The sequence below is a fragment of the Corvus brachyrhynchos genome, unplaced genomic scaffold (genome assembly GCF_000691975.1).
Source record: "Corvus brachyrhynchos isolate BGI_N302 unplaced genomic scaffold, ASM69197v1 scaffold56, whole genome shotgun sequence".
NCBI classification, from domain to species: Eukaryota; Metazoa; Chordata; class Aves; order Passeriformes; family Corvidae; genus Corvus; species Corvus brachyrhynchos.
The window spans coordinates 338473-355171 of NW_008238664.1; the positions used below are offsets into that span (position 1 = coordinate 338473).

Sequence of the window (16699 nt, forward strand, 5' to 3'; positions counted from 1 at the left end):
AAGAGAGAAAGGGCAAAAAGAAATATCACTCTTCCTCTCTCTCCACAGCAATAAATTGTTCCCATTTCATACTATTTCTGAATTACTGAAACTAACAAACAAATACAAGTTATCCTCTCAAACAGAAGGGGATCAAGTCCCTTTTTGAAGCACTGACAGGATAATCTAGCTCAAAAACTCCTTTGATCAACACAGTAACATGCAGTGAAATCCTAATCCTACAGCTGACCACAGAAGTTTTGACTTCTGTGAGGTCAGAATTTCACATGCAAGACTTTCTTGGATGATATTTAGAGCTGTATCTCTGACTCTCGCATATGTTTATAGAAAACTTTATTATTTAATAAAATTTAATATGAACTTCTTCATAGTAACTGGAAAAATTAATGTTAAGCCCTGGTAGGTGCTGTAGCTTTCCTCTGGAGATAAAAAAGCCCCCAAAAGTGAACCTCTTCAATCTGACACGATCATAAATCACCTAATCAACCTTTTGTCCCCTTGTCTCACGAACAGAGAAAACTGACTCCAAAGAGAATCTGCCTTCTTCTTTTTCATCTTCAAATGTAATGTCATGGGTAGGACACAAAGGAAACAGTAAAAGGATTACCAGCATTGATCTCAAGAAGGTATTAATGTCCTTTCATGTTGTTCCTAGGAAGGAAGAGGAAGATCCAGACCAAAAGTATTTAAAGTCTGAAATCCTATTAAAATCACATCTGTTATCTGAAGAGGCATTTAAGTAAGTCTCAGACTATCTGCTGGGCAGCCACCACTGCACCAAGCAGCCTCAACTCCAGTAAATCTCTGAGAATTAGAAGCATGAACAACCCACAAAATCTTTCCTTTTTTCCCTCCAAAGGCAGAACTGCAACTGACCTCCCTGGGATTTCTTACAGTAATGGAGAGTTAGTCCTGTTCCCACCAAACTGGATGGCAGAGCATCCTCTAGCTTCCCAGAAGACCTAGTCAGAAGCATGGCAAAAAGTTTACACTGACAGAAAATCTCCAAATGAAAAAGTTTACAGTATAGGAAAATTAGGCACAGAGAGGGAAATGTAGCCATAAAGATCCAAGAGGATCTCCATCACTACAGGAAAAATAAGTAATTTCAGTCTGTGACATGAATAGTCCACATCAATGTTAACCTTGTCAGCGCATCCTTACCAGTGTCCTTCTTCTTTGTCCGTGAAAGCTCATGGACTGTTGCTCCAATATCACTTCTCAAGGACTTGATGATCGCATCCAGTGCTGGGACATTCTTGCCTTCCAAGTTAATGAAGAATTCATACTCATCTTTGTTGAGACGGGAAGGTCGGGACTCAATGTGGGTCAAGTTTATGCCTTTTTCCTACAAGAAAGAGAAAATTTGGTCCCATGGTTTTTGGGGGAAGGAATATGACATAAAGACTGGATAAATACATGTGTCAGTCAACAAACCATACTGTACAATCCAAATAAAAGTACACACTCGCCTCTTGTGGCCACTGGACTTGAGGACCTTCACAGCAGAGAGAGAACCAGAAAGGAAGAATGAGAAATATGTGGGATTCACCCTTGTCCAGAGCACTATCACAAAGAATATGCACTAGTTAAGGCTTAGAGAAAGGTGGAAGCAGGATACAAATTGTAAACAGGCTTTGTATTGTAAACAGCAACTCCAGTTCCTCAAGTACATAATGAGAGCTTGTCTGTGTTGACAAAGACTTTTCCCCAGGATCAACACAGGAAGTAGGCATTCCACCTGTAGAGTACCCTCTCATGGGAAACTGAATGCTGTATTGATGGGCATCTTGAAAGAAGATTGGACGAGCAAGCAGCTGGGCACCCTGTGAGATAAGCTTCTGCAAAGCCACCTGCACAGTTTCCAGGGCTGTGAGCAGCTGTTGGGCAGAGATCCAATGGGAAACATGGATCTGCACCAAAAAAGGCAGCCCAGGTTTGTGCAAATAAAAAGATGGGTGATTCAAACCACAGAGTTGCTGAGGTTGAACAGGACCTCTGTAGAGCAGCAAGTACAATAATCTGCTCAGGTTGCCTGAGCAGATTGGCCAGGGCTATGTCCAGTCAAGTTTTGAGACTCCTCAGTCTCTCTGGGCAACAGCTCACAAGTTTAATCACCCTCACAGAGAAGAATTATTTTCTTTAGTGCAGAAATTCAAGTTCTGTCTCGCCAAATATCTCTGCTGACCATCAGCAGTCTCTTAGCTCTGAAGAAAGAGATCATTGGCAACTATAGCACTCACAACTACAGCCAGTGGGAACCCGACCTCAGACATGCTGTTGTGTTGATGTGTAAGCAACAAGTAGCTAAAAATCCTATTTTTCCAACAAAAAAGTAAACAAAAATGTTGGGGTCTCCCCCTCCTGCCATGTGGTCCTGGGAGAGGGGCCCTGGGGGGAGGCACGGGGTTTCCCTGCGCCTGCTCAGCCTCGTTCCCCATTGGTTGTTTTGTGTTTCCCGGCATGGGCAAAGGACCCTCGGGTCCCCTGATCGAGCAGTTCCCCAGCAGAGCCCCGGCCATGCAGCTGGAGAAATAACCATCTCTGAAACATCTATCAAGAATCAGTCCATAGATATTTCTTTCCATGGGCCTCGTTGTCTGATACACATGTTGCAGTATTCCCCACTGTAACACAAAAAAAGTCAGGAAAACAAAAAAGACCAGGAAAAAAACAAAACAGAAAGTCCAAAAGAAAAGTCCAGCAACATCTTCCCCAGTTAACTGAACTCAAATATTTTCTTGAGCACTATAATTTGAATATAAAAATGCTGCTTGGTTTGTTCGGGTTTTTTTTTCCTTTTTGAGAAAAACCTTATAAACAGGTTTCAGTGGACACTGCATGCCACGGCCAGGTCTGGGCTTTTGTCGCCTGGGAGGAATATACAAATCCCTGGAGGACATCTGGGCCTGAAGATCACAGAATCATAGAATCATTACCCACAGAAGAGTTAGAGGGGTTGACACATAGTGCTCAGCAACCCTAGAGAAACTTTTGTTTTTCTTCTTTCAAGCTAAAGAAGACCCCAAACTACATGGGGTGAAGTATTGGCCCTGCTGGTGTCAATGTCAAACCCCCTGCTACAGTGGGGTCAGGATTTCATCCATGAAGTAACACTGTGAGGATCTACTTTTGACCTACAAGGAAGAAAAAGGGAAGATTTTTTTATCTGTAAATCCCTCTTTCTGAGCCTCTTTAGGGTTTTCTTTGCTCCTCTCAGTTCTTGCACAGTGCAGGAGGGCATCTGGCCATCAGCAGCAAAGGCCTAATTTACTCCTCCACAAAAGGCAGTTCATTCCTTGGTAGGAAATGTATATGTCATTCCTCTGTTTCCTGGGCACTGCACACTACAGATGAACTCAAATTGTTTGGCTAGATACCAATACAATGAGTTGAAGAGGTCAAAAGCACATTCACCAACTGCTGCTCTCGAGAGATGCCGTCCTCGCAGAGCCGTCTGCGGGAGAGAATGACCACCACTGTCCTTGGCGCTGGGGACAGTTTGTTTTAGGCCTGCAAAGCCCGTTTCCCAAACAGACTGCACATTGTATCCTCTGCATGGTGAGGCACTGGGAGCTCCTGACAGAGAGCAGGCAAGGGAGCTGCTGTGCCTTTGCTGTGTCTCATCATCCTCATCATAAAAGTTTTCATCCTTATGCCTTGTTTGCATCTACACTCTTTTAGTTTAAAACCATTACCCCATGCACCATCACAAAAGGCCTTGCTAAAAGCCCTGTCCCCATCTTTCTTTCTTGTAGGACCTCTCTGAGTACTGGAGGGCCACAATAAGATCACCCCAGCACCTTATCTTCTCGGGAAGAGAAGGCTCCTTAACTTCATCCCTTTGTTTTTTGATCAGGTGACCTTTCTGCTGTACCAGCTCTCCAGTCAGGCTCAGTGAGCAGCTGCACAGATGGCAGTGTCCCCAAAATGAATGGAATGATGGAGGGGTTGGGAATGAAGAGATAAGCTGCAGGGTGGGCGTGAGGCATGCTTAAGGCAGCAGGAGTATCAGTACCTCTCAAACTATCACAACCTAGGACAGTGAGAAAAATGGGGGAAAAAAAGAAGATGGAGGAAGGAGCTCATGGAGAGAGTGACCTCCTTTCTTACACCTGAGAGAAGCAGCACAACAGCTGCCCACAGAGCATCAAGCTGCTTTGCTGTTTATTTGAGGGATATCTGCCACTCAGCAACGTGCAGAGCCAACCTGTTACTTCTTTGTGCATGGCTTCAGGACCTCACAACAGAGAAGCTGAAGGGAGAACCCTTCTGGTGACTGTTTTTAGAGCAAGAATCCAGCAGCATATGTCCAGCTCCCTGAACTGACGCTCCTGGAAGAATATGTTCTTGTGTGCTGTGCCTTGCTACTAAGCCCTTGATTTCAAAATATTTACAGTGGCTCTGTTACTAGAGTTGCTTTACAAATCACAATTTCATTCTAGGCCAACTACTCCATCTAGTGTTTAATCTTCATAGTTTCACATTGTTCACTTTTCTGTAGCCTTGATGTTGCCAAAGCTTGGAATTACATCCATTTTCTCACAATAGTTGATGTTTTATTTAAAACTCCAACTTCTGGAGACAGACAGTTACCTAACAAAGGAGAATGGGGGCATTTTTTTGGTTTAGTTGTACATTTGGAACAGTTATCAATCTCTATCTGTTTTTTTAGTAGAGTTTGAAATCTTGACAATGGATGCCTTCAAAAGTCAGCTAATAAAAGTTATTTCAGTTTTATGAGCTACTTTTTGTTTATGGAACCTAAATCCCAGCCTAACACCTTTGGAAGATCTCAACTGTCATATGTTTGTGGCTGGATTCACACTTGAACTATTAATATTGATCTCTTCTGCCCTTCCCATTTCAGAGCTGGTAGGAATCAGATGAGCCCATAGATTGAGATTAGATGTGTCTTTCCTGAATTCACCCCATCATCCATTGCAGCTGCAAAGAGCTTTGAGAGCAGACTGGTACTTTGCTCCTTCTCTTCAGGTTTATGACCAATAGAGAGGTGGAGTCTCTCCTCTGTGGACACATCCTGTCATACAACCACGTGTCTGCTGCAGTGATTCTGTGTCAGTAGAGAGGAGGGGTAGCTGTTCACCTTGCTCTGTTTCAAAGCAGTCTACTAGGCCATTTCTAACATAAATTTTGCAAGTGTTAGCAATTCTGAACAGATTTTGCACTGAGGATTGAGGGTAGCATTAGGCATAACAACTAATAGAAATTACAGGAGTATAGTACTGACAGATCCCTTGAAGTTAGTCACTCCCAATTTCTTGCCTTTTTTCTTAAAACCCGCACTCCTAGGGGTAGAAGAACTCAACTTTCATTATTTTAATACCCAATTTAACAGTACCTCTATCACTGCCCATTAGAGAAGGAAGTCTCAAGACATGTTCTCAGAGCTCAAAAATCAAGCTAGAATTAGTCCTAACCAAGTCAGAAGGGGGTAGCAATACAAATATCAACTTAAAGCACAGACAGTAGTGGATACAGGGCGGAGATTGCCCATGCTCCTCCCTGCCTTACCTCACAGTGCTGGATCTCAGCCTTGGCTGCCTCTCAGAGTCTGTGAAGAAGCTCCAGCCCCTTGCCCAGGTTATTCCAGTTATCCCATCCTGACTGAGCGCCACTTAGGCTGCAGCTGCCCCACATCAGTAATCAGACTGGTGTTACACTACACCAGCAGTCTTGCAGTGATCCCTGCCAAGAGAACTTAGTGCCACCCTCTGTTTAATGGCCTGGCCACTGGGAAAGGAAAGTTGTGTGTTCAAAGCTACACAGGGAAGCTTTCAGTAAGGATGGATACTTTCTGGAAATGTTATGGGTTACTACTTCCCACGACACACACACATCCTTCTGTTTACTTATTACTAAATGCTCCTATGCATGGCTCTAAAACTAAGTACAGCTGTGAAATCCAGCTGCAGCTTGTTTTCATGACTGTTGTCATTAAGTTTGGCTTCATCAGGAGACCCCACACTGTTACCAGATGAACAACTTTTGACAACACTGTGGTGCCACTAATCAACATTTAGTGAGAATCTGGGTAAAATATCCAAGAATAAGGATTTTAGTTGTACTTCCTGATACCAAAAATAAAAGGTGACATGTTTTTTAACCCTTGCCATGAGCTAGTTCAGGGTTTCCTGAAGGAGGACACTTTCAAAAGCACAAGTATAAGCTCAGTGCTTAATATTCATAGATGAGATGACTTAGGAAGTTACAGGAAGTTACAGCCACGGATTCCCAAGGCAAAGGCAACCATCAGCTTTACTGGCCAAGGGCCTGTCTACTTCTCAGCTAAAGACAGTGCTTCCCTATCTTCTCCTTCACATCTGTCAGGGTCTTCCTTCCAAGCTCATGGAAGAAAAGTGTCCCAGAGCAGGTCCCTGCCAGCAAACAGCTCCAGAAGGCAGCTGGCCCTGGAGCAGCCCCTGGTGTCCATCATTCGACACTTCTCCTCCAACCCTAAAATTTGGTGTGACACTTGCAGCACAGTCTGGCTACAAAACGTGAAGCAAGACAAACCAAAAACATGTGACAGCGTGTGGCATTGCACAAGCACCTGTGAAGAGGCCATTCTTCTCTTTAAATCCACATTGGTTTAGTAGAAGTCCTGCTCTTGTGGCCCTAGGAAGAGGAGGGATAAGACCAAGGATGGAGATTTGGAGCACTGTAATGAAGTGATCGTAGCTGTGCGTATGTACAGTATAATGAAAAAACAATCTTGGTAGGGGCAAGCCTGGCCTGTTCACCTATTGCTGTGGACACTTCCAATGCACCCCCTGGCCAAAGTGACTGTTTTATTCCCCTGATTTGGAAACAACCCAAACCACCGCAGAGCCAATACCTTCCTGGGGGACAAAGAGAGGACAGTCACATAGGACTTTCTGTGGAATGAAGTTCCTAAACAGAAACAGAGCCCAGTTACCTCTGCTGACTCTGAAAGTGACAGGTTTCATTTAGTACAGCCTCTTACTCCCATCCCATCCTTCCATGGAGCAGTAGTTTACCCCCATGGAGCAGTAACTTACTCTGGGAGCAGGAGTATTCAGTGCAAATCAACTTTTTTTTTTTTTTTTTTTTTTGCTTTTGAGCTAGACCCCCACCCACTGATGGCTTTACCTTGTACTGAAGTCCTGCTCTGTATCTGAGAAAGTCCCATCAGGGAAGAAAAAAATAGAACGGTCCTCTCTGAGAATGGGTTGAGCAAATTTGTAATGTATTCCAATGTTTGCCACTTAAAATATCTGATGATCTGCTACTTGTAAATCCATCAGAAAAAGAACTTCAGAGAAGATTAACGTGTTCACAAATTCATGTGGAAAATCGGCAATTGAAACTGAAGGCAATCCTTTTTGTATATGGAAATTCTTATTTCTGGTATTTTTAATGATGAATTTAACTACAGAAAAGCCAGTCTTTGAGGGGGAACAATGTGGGGGTTTTTCTTCACTTTTTTTTCCTTTCAGAATGAACTTTGTTGTTTAAAAAAGTTACCTCAATTTCAATAGGCTTTTATCACTACAGACAAATAAGTATTTCTACCAAGTGTAACACTTGGGTCAACCCAAAGTGCTCAGCTTTGCTTTTTCAGTTTTGATTAGAAACCTGGAAGATTTCTCTTTTCTTGGCCTCAACTTCTGCTCAGTACATTTTTGATGTGTCCAGTGAATCAAAAAAGAAACACAATTTCATGATGACTGTTCTGTCTTCCTGATTTTAAGCATGATATTTTACTCATGTGTGCTATTCTGTTTCAGATGAAGGTATTTATTCAAGTTTTGGCTGCCTAGCTGTCATCTTCTACAACACAAATAAACAGCACATGGCTGCACCAAGGAGTACCGCAGTGTACAGCAGATCCCATTAAAATGAAGTTGGTGTAAAGACCCTGCTGGTAGGTTTGTGCTGTCTCTACAGCCACCCTCAAGCCTGCCACAGGGACAGAGGTGGCAAATGGGCTTTTCAAGTGCAAAACAATTGGGTTGGACAAGCAAAAAGTAAATGTCTGCCACATCCCAATATACAAACAGAGCAGCTAGGGTGGAAGCAAAGTGGATTCAGTTTTAACAATCTGCTTATTGGTGAGGATGATTGAGCTGCTATCACTTTACAGCACATCAGAGTGTGAGTCTGGCCCTACAGACACATCTCTCCACAGGACAGATGAAGAAGAACTGCAGGAGCTGTACTGCCAGCAGTGGCATAGAGCACTCCAGGAGGAACAGATTCATGCAGTCAGGAGAGGATTCACAAGGAGAGAAGAGACAAGAGCCAGGGATCAGAAAAGCTTAGAAGCCTGCTGAGGTCTGGTGTTCAGATGGATCTTCCTGAGTAAACATAACAAAAAAGTGGAAACAATCAAGTATGTTTTGGGCATAAAGCCAGCAGACATAAAGAGCTGAGTACATTGAGGAGATTCCTCAGGGAAAAAACCTTCAAGCCACATAGGAAAATCAACAGTTGTCACTGTAGCCACATACTTGTATGCACTGGGACCTGAACAGAAAACTAGAGTTTGGATCTTTGAGCAAAAAACCAAATGTGAGAGCGTGCAGTACTCTGTCAACTGCATGAGCAGCCCTGAAGGATGCTTGAGTAGGACAAACATTACTGTTTCCACAAAACACATTGGAATTCTCTTAAACTTGGTGTCTCAGAGGATGGAATTCTGTGCCATGAGCACTTCACAGCCCTTAGCCTTGTGCCTTCCCCTACCTTCAGTCCATCCTGGCTCCCATAATGGGGGCTCACCCCTTCCATCTGGGCTGTGTTTGGACACTAATTCCTTTCCTGGTTGGTGTGCCCCGTGGGTGAGTACAGATTCCATCTGCCATGATGCTTGTTGAGCCAGAAGTCCTAGACCTCATGATATAGAGGTGCAGACCCAGGCTAGAGCACACCAGAGCTCCCTTTGGGCTCTTGCACAACAAGCTGTGATAGGGGCTAAAGTCCGGCAAGTTTCACCCCAGCACAGGAGTAGGACATGGGCAGGATGTGAACCTGGGAGCGCATAGCAGGGAGGGTCTCAAGAGTGGCTGAACAATCCTGCCAGAGTAACAACATTTTTTTTCAGTTCTTAAACCAAGGAGAGGATGAACCTTCCCAGGTCAACATGGACACCTCCTCTACAGAAAGGCATCCTGTGTGCTCATGGCACCTCAAGATCTCTCCTTTCTTTAGGCATCCCCTCAGTTCCCTGCATCTCACTCTGGATCTTTCATCCATGCTTGCTTCCCTGGTAGAAAGGGTTTATTTTCAATTCTTTCATATTTGCAGCTCACTCAGCCCTCTTCCTCCCCCCTTCATGTCCCAGAGTAGTTTTACAGACTGTCTAGACAAGAGGCAAAATCCTCAAAGCCAGTGCTGGAGGCACCGTCCCTTAAACCACTCCCAAATCCGAGCTGGGAGGAGAGGGTTGAGCTGTGCTCTCTGCCTGCATTCTCATTCACGAGTGCCCCAGAGAGATTCCAGGAGTCTGGGCAGCTCCCAGCCTCAGCAAGGAGCAGAGAGTTTACAGACATGCAACACGTGGCCATCAGCACCAGCAGCTGCACAAGGTGTGGACCCCTTCCATGAGGTCAACAATTGCAGCGCCATATCTGCTCCTGGGAACAGCCTGATCCCATTCTGTGGTTTGTCAGTTTTCTCTTTTCCTACTTCATGCAGTTGCATGAGGCCATAACAGCCAGAGCAGCCATCCTCATATCTCCTCTTGTGATGCCCCTCTGAGACAAACCCACCGCATTTCCACAGGCCAGCAACAAGTTGGTGACACAAACCTGGGGACAAGGCTGGGTATCTCCCTGCCCAAGGAGCCCACCCACAGAAAGTCTGAGCTAACTCCTGTAGCACCTCACAGTTGATGTTATTAGGCAGTGAAGGAGTACAAGATGAAAAAATTCTCTCAGGCTCTTCCTGTTTGTTCCTATTCACCTGCATAGCACATATTTTCCCTGTCTATGCTGTGGATGAGCACAAAGTCTGTGTCTCTGGGGCACCATGGCTATGGCTCAAGTGGAAAAGGGGGGAGGTTATCTCAGCTGTGCATGTACATAAGACTTACACCTCTGTGCAGCTCTTGGAACGGAGTTAGAACAGCCCACAGACTGCTCTGGCTTACACCAGGAATTCACTAACAGCCCTGAGGAGCTGTTCTTGTACTATTAAATCCCATCCATTCACCTCCCCACTACAATGCCAGATGTAAAACTGATAAAAGAGCACCTATGCCAGGTCTCTTGTCAAGCCTTGGTGCTGGAGGAGACTGAAAATTAGCACGGAAAGCATTAGCTTTGTTGGGATGGAAAACCAAGTGAGTTTGGGAAACCAACCAACCCCTCAGAGGCCCTCAGGATCACAGGGTAAAACCATGATTCAGATGGTCTAGCTGCAGTATCTGCTTTGGGGCAAGAACAATCACATCCAAAGAACTGGATATTTCTCTCTTTCCTATACTAGTTCCCCCAAAACTTTCTCTTTAGAGCTGATAGCACTTTAGTTAGTAGACAGCAATGCATTTAATGAGATAATATCAACAGCCTCCTTAATTCACTTACAGACATGCACATCACTGACATATGGACATTTTCCAGGACTGTATCACAGTGGTCAGTTCACAGATTTAGGCTTGCTCTGCTGTTGTTGGTGTGAGTGTCCTTTTATCCTAATGAATCAAATATGTCCTGTAACTCATAATTATTTTTCCTTTACCAATAACACACAACCTTTCATTTCCCAGTAAATTCAATTTATGAATGGAAAATATGCAGGCCACAACTTCTTAGAGTGTTCTAAAGAAATCACTGTTTTCAGGCACAACTATTACATGAAAACAAAAAGCCACAGAACCAATATAACAGTGTATTTGCTCGGGAGCACAGAGAACACAGCTGTGTGTGTTGCAACACAACCATCCTGCATTTCAAGGATTTTGTGCTTTTCAAACAACATTCATGACATCTGGGAAATATTTCTGCAAGAATAAAGAGGCACACAATGTCCTGAAAGGTAAATGGCTCCTTGTTTCCCCAAAAGCTTTCCAAATCACTCAGCATAAGTTACTGAGTCCCTTTGGTGTAAAAAAAAGTCCTGTCATTTTTATGCTGTTCTGTAGGTACCCTCTACCCACTCTGTAGAAGTGCTGCAGGTGGGAGCTGATAGAATTTTTTATATCAGATTTGTTGAGGAGGACAAGAGCTAAGAGGTGCCCCCAGCAGAAATACCTCATGCAACATGCACTGTCAGTCACATGGCTCACATGCAGGGTATATTTGCCTTACAAGTTATAAGGCAAATTATTTGGTTAAAAGTCAATCTCACATCACAGCCCAACTCACTCCCACCTGTTACTAAAGCAGTTATGATGAAGTATTTCCCTCATAAGTTGGAAAAATGCATTTTTCCCACCCTTGTGTCAGTTAAAGATAGAGGTTTTCATTTTAAAAAGCTACTTCTGCTCCAAGACTTTAAGGGATTTTAAGCCCAGAAAAGAAATGCAGGCTGCTTTCTCCTGCAACAGCAATGAAATAGAACCACAAACACAATCTCAAAGACCCCAAGAAAATGTTGCTGCAATACAAAATTGTAAAGACCTGAAGGAAAATATTTACCTCAAATGTGCGCAGGACTTTAGCCAATGCCCCAACTTCTTCTTTCAGAGAGAAAATCAAAGAAATCACACCATTTTTATTGGGGGAGTCTTCAATGTACCTAGATTCCTGAAAGGAAAGAAAAAACACACAAATAAAAATGATTAACATTCACCCTAGTGAGTTTTGCCTTTCTCCATTCCCCTTTTGCACAGCACCAGCAATGCAAAGAGGGTATAAAATAGCTCTAAGTGGGAATCAGGGCAACCACTGCTGCCAGAAGCAGAGCAGATCTCAGGTTGCTCTGATTTATGATGGTAGAGATACAAATCCCTTCCCTCAAACTAGAGCCCTTGTGAGAGCAAGGTAGTCAAAAAGGACATGCAAATAGCCTAATATTATCTTTGCCTTGCTTCACCTCTCAGGGATGACCGGAAATATTACCCCACTTTGGTTTCAGCTATAGTGCAAATTCCTTCCCTCAGGCTTCCTTTTCATCAACACTCAGGGTTAAGCAGAGCAATGTAGATGAGCTCTGTGCAGAGGTGCAGACCATGGTCTATGTTTCCCTTCAGTTCTGCTTGTACCTTCCAGGCATCCCCAGGAGCAAAGTAGTATTCACAGGAAGGATATGGAAGGTGATTTTAAAACAAAATAACAACATCAAGGAAAGAAAATAAAAGGCAGAAAAAAAAAAAAAAAAAAAAAAAAAAAAAAAAAAAAAAAAAAAAAAAAAAAAAAGAAAATGTTGGAGCAAACATTTAGATCTTCCCTAAATCCCACCATGAGTAGACTCACGGCAAAATGTGGTTTTGTTTGTTTGTTCCCTTTCTCTCATTGATTTTCTGCTCTGCAAATTCCAGTACTCTCAAAGGTTTATTTTCATTATCTTCATGGTTCTCATTACTAGAATGTCTTTGCATGTCTCTACACGTGTTTCTTTTCACAAAAGCCCTGTTAAGCAGGGAAGAACTATTTCACCACTTCAGAAACAGGAAACTGAGCCCTGGAGTGGAAGCAGATCTTAAAAGCAATCTGGGTACTTGGCATGGCAGGTAAATGCTGCTGAGATTTCAAGAATCACTTAATTTTTCTGATATCAGAGTAAATTTGATGCACAACCATCACAAACTTTTGGAGGTCACATTAGTGTCATATTTGCTTGTTTATTTTTTGACCATCTACTGGCCTCAGACAAATTGCCTGTGGTTGGTATTTCAAGTATCACACAGACATCTGCAACACAGATGGGTCCTGGTGTAACAAGTGCTGGGCTAAAGCTATGTTCAAGATACCCATTCAAAAATTCTTTATAAACATCTGCATTTTCACTCAGAGTCTGTCCTCATTATGGCTACTGCTCAATTGAACATATAAATCAGATTTTAAAGAGTCCCAGTTCCCAAATATTGTCCTCAGTAAAGACAGCCTTTGTAGAAGACAAATTAATGATCTAATCCAGCTGCCCTGAAGCCATAAAGTTCTTGGTGGGCCTATATGTCCTGAGGCAGAGCTATGAAGAGCTGCCTTCTTTTGTAAAGTAAATAATTGCTGATGCTTCGAGTTGTCTCCAAGGCTGCTGCTAACAGACTGGCCACACATTTTTCTATCTGGCTCTGTTTCCAGAGGCTGTGGTGTTTTCCAAATGACTTCCAGCTTTATGAGGGACCTCTAGTGGGAGCTGTAGTAGAAGTGCTGGCTTTATGTACCAGAAGGAAGATTGCCACCTGTTCACTTGTGACACTTCCTGCAGCATCTCTGTGTCTCCTGAGTCCTCATCCAGCCAGGGAGTCAGCCCAGCTCTTACATGGCGAGGACCAAGAGGAAAAGCAGCTGGAAGTGATGTGTCAGCTGGCTAATGAAACCCATTTACACCTCAGCAACCACAAGGGAAAACATGACAGGAGTCTGGCAAAAGTCAAAACAAATGTCTGTACTACTGAAATTTTATGATAGTGTGACCAAAACTGTCATCTCAAATACTGTCCATGCATTGCTTTTTCCTTCTGTTTTCACCCACCACAGTCAAAACTGATCTTAAGGACAGAACTGGCCCCACCACTGTCTGTCCAATGGATTGAGATTTTGGTTTTCACTGTCTGCAATGAAACTGCTCTAAAAGGCATGCAGTTATATCTTTTAAATATTCTTGCCAAGTCATGCCGTGAGGACCAACTTATATGACAGATTGACTTGAATGTGCGTGACAAATGAAGAATTTGTGGTTTGGATACTTGCAGGGGATATAATGCAAAGTTGAAGTCCTGCAAGGTAATTCTGATAATAATAATTGATCCCTTTGTACAACGAGATTACATGAAAAAGCCTTAAAAAACTTTTCCAAACTCATTGGTCTCTAGCCTTGATTTGTTGAGATCAGCTGCTTTAAATCTGTCCACAATCATTTTCCCACTCTTGCAAATTGATTTATACTGGTGCTTAAGAGAAAGACACATTGCAGTAGGGAGCAGGCACTAATGCCATAAACAGCCTCGTAATTGCTTAACTTCTTGCACATCTGCATATGCACTCAGTTCACTGGAAGGTCTTTTAACAACCATCAGTTCACACCTGAGAGGTGATGTCACATCTCTGAGAGGTGACATCTTTAATTGCAAAGGGGGAGAAGACTAAAATTACTGCTTTCTTGATACCCAGTTCTTATCAGTATATATGGGGGCAGTGTGCATCAATACAGTACACTGCAGGCAAACCTCAACACATGCACTGGAGGTGATACACAGCAGCACAAACACAACATTATTGTTGAGCTTTTTCTACTACTTATGCATACTTTTAACTGTTAAACAGCTTTCCCATTCCCATTCTCAATTTCCCATTCAATTTGGACTTTAACTTCTCATTCCTCAACATACATGAAGGAATTGCAGCTTTAGGGTAGTTTGACTTTTGTGTTACTATTGTGATTATGATTCAGAGTTGAAGAAATAATTTCATTGAAAATAAAATTGTGTGTTGAAATTTTGTCTCTATGATATGTATATGTGATTTATAAATATATTGTGCAATGAATTCAGCTCTATTTTTCTTCCAGCTCTGGTTTTTTTCTAGGAAGTAAAATAAGAACCAGTTGATGAGCATGAAAAACCATTCCTGGACCTAATACAATCTCAAAGAAAGTCATATGTAGATGCAAGAATAGGCTTACCTGAGCACAAATCTGCATTTTTAGTTAACCACTTTGCACATACATTGATATTGCCTTTCTGACACAGGTGACAGTATTAGGAGTCAATAACATAATCCTGTCAGCTTTCTAATCTGTTGCTGAGACATTTAGCTAAAGCCCTTCAGAGTGAATTCCAACACTGTTAAAGCCAGAGAAAGTTTTCCTTGCAATTTCAGGGACATAAAATTTTCACCTCTGCGTTGTAAAGTTCAAACTTACTAGATATGCAAAATAGTAGGGGAAAAAAAGGGGAAAAGTATTTCAAATTAGAAAATTTCTAAGTTATTTGTGAAAATAGAACTAGCTTCCAAGGCAGATTTCTTAAGGCATTTAAATGCTGATCACCACAGTTATCATTGGAACCAAGCAATTACACAAGTATGATAAGCAGCAAGGTGAGACCCTAGAGAAATGTTGTGGGAGTTCAACCGCAGCACACAAAGCAGTAGGAATAGAGGCTTCCTTGGCATCTCTGCTCTTAAAAAAATAGAAGCCCCTTTTTTTGCACATCTCATGCAGCTTGTCTCTGGCTTCAGCAGCATTGCATAGGACACATAAGTGCAGAATTTGGTCCTAATAATTAACCATGCTGGCCTTAGGTTACATCACTTGCCCCTGCAGTAACATCAGTGCCTGTATTCAGAAGGCACGAACTTCAGACTTTCCTGTATTTCCCAAAGCAAAGAGTTCAAAGTCAATCAGTAAACATTAAAAAAGAGGACATCAGAGCCCCAAAATTTAACAAAAAGCCCCGCCAGAAAAGAACATAACTTCATCTGTTTTCCTTTAAGAAAAGAAGACAGATTTCTTTCATCACATACATTTAAGACCTTTAATAAGCTTCTGATTCTTTCTCTTTGCCATGTATGCAAGGATACTGTTGCAATGTTTCTTTGCATTCTCACTGCACTCTGGTGAGCACAGTTAACAGCAGACAAGTACAGGGGCTGCCAAAAGTGTTCAGGTACTGAAAAGCATCAAGACAGGCCACCTTGATTCTTCCCTTCTTGGGTCACACTGCATCTCAGAGAGTGGAGGACAAGAACAGGAGCACAGGAGTGAGGCAGGACACCCCTCCACCTCTGCAAAAAGCAGGCACAGACCCCATCACTTACCTGGAAAGGGTCACCACTCATTTTGCAGTGCTGTGAGTCCATGTTGCAGAGGCAGCAATGCCCACACAGGGAGGCCCTTTCACTACAGCAGGTAAAGCCTCCTGACCTAACTGCAGTGGCCAGAGATCTGTGCAAAGGTATTTAAAGTGGAGCAAGCAAGGCAAAGCCATCCCCTTCCCCAGCTCCCTCCCCTGGACGGCATGCCAAGGGGGCGTTCTCCCTGCATGCCCACCACACCCACCCCTGGCACACGAACCAGCCGCTCCACGTCGGCCATCCCCTACAAGTCCCACGCCTGCGTGGAGAGACTCCCCAGCAGATTGTTTCTATCTGCACTCAACGTGGATGAGCAGCATGCTCTGAATTAACAGCGTTCCTCCTCCTGATCAACATCAGCTGTTTTCATTTCTTCACATCAACACATCGTTTTCAGTTCAGCCTCCTGCCCATTTCTTCCCGCTGCAGCTGCGTGCTCAGCCTCAGGTGGGATTCCCTTCGGGGTCACTCCCCTTGACCAGACATCAGACGTTCTCCAGGATCTGCTCTTTGGATGTCAAACGCCAGGCGTGGAAGGCTCTGGCAAAACACAGCTGAGGGTTTTGTCCTTTAGCAGGGCCTCTGGGTCTGCTTCCAAAGAGGTCAGAGAGCAGGAGACATCGCTCCACTCACCAGACATTGAAGAGAGACGCAGTGCGAGGGAAGCATGAAACAGGAGTTTCACACACTGGGATATGAGCCAGAACATGGGGAAAGGGAAGAAGGTAAAGGAAGGAAAGGAGCAGGCAAGAGTA

General features: G+C 43.4%; 1 protein-coding gene across 1 annotated transcript in view; it reads right to left on the bottom strand.

Annotated features, from left to right (window-relative positions):
• Positions 1–16052, bottom strand: part of PAH (phenylalanine hydroxylase) — a 36253-nt gene extending 20201 nt beyond the window's left edge. Inside the window, exons 1-3 of the mRNA XM_008636368.2 lie at positions 15909–16052; positions 11625–11732; positions 1165–1348 (exon numbers count right to left, since the gene is read on the bottom strand). Coding sequence (XP_008634590.1) covers positions 1165–1348; positions 11625–11732; positions 15909–15950 — 334 coding nt within the window. The 5' untranslated portion in view covers positions 15951–16052. The remainder of the gene's footprint in view (positions 1–1164; positions 1349–11624; positions 11733–15908) is intronic.
• Between the last annotated feature and the right edge of the window lie 647 nt (positions 16053–16699).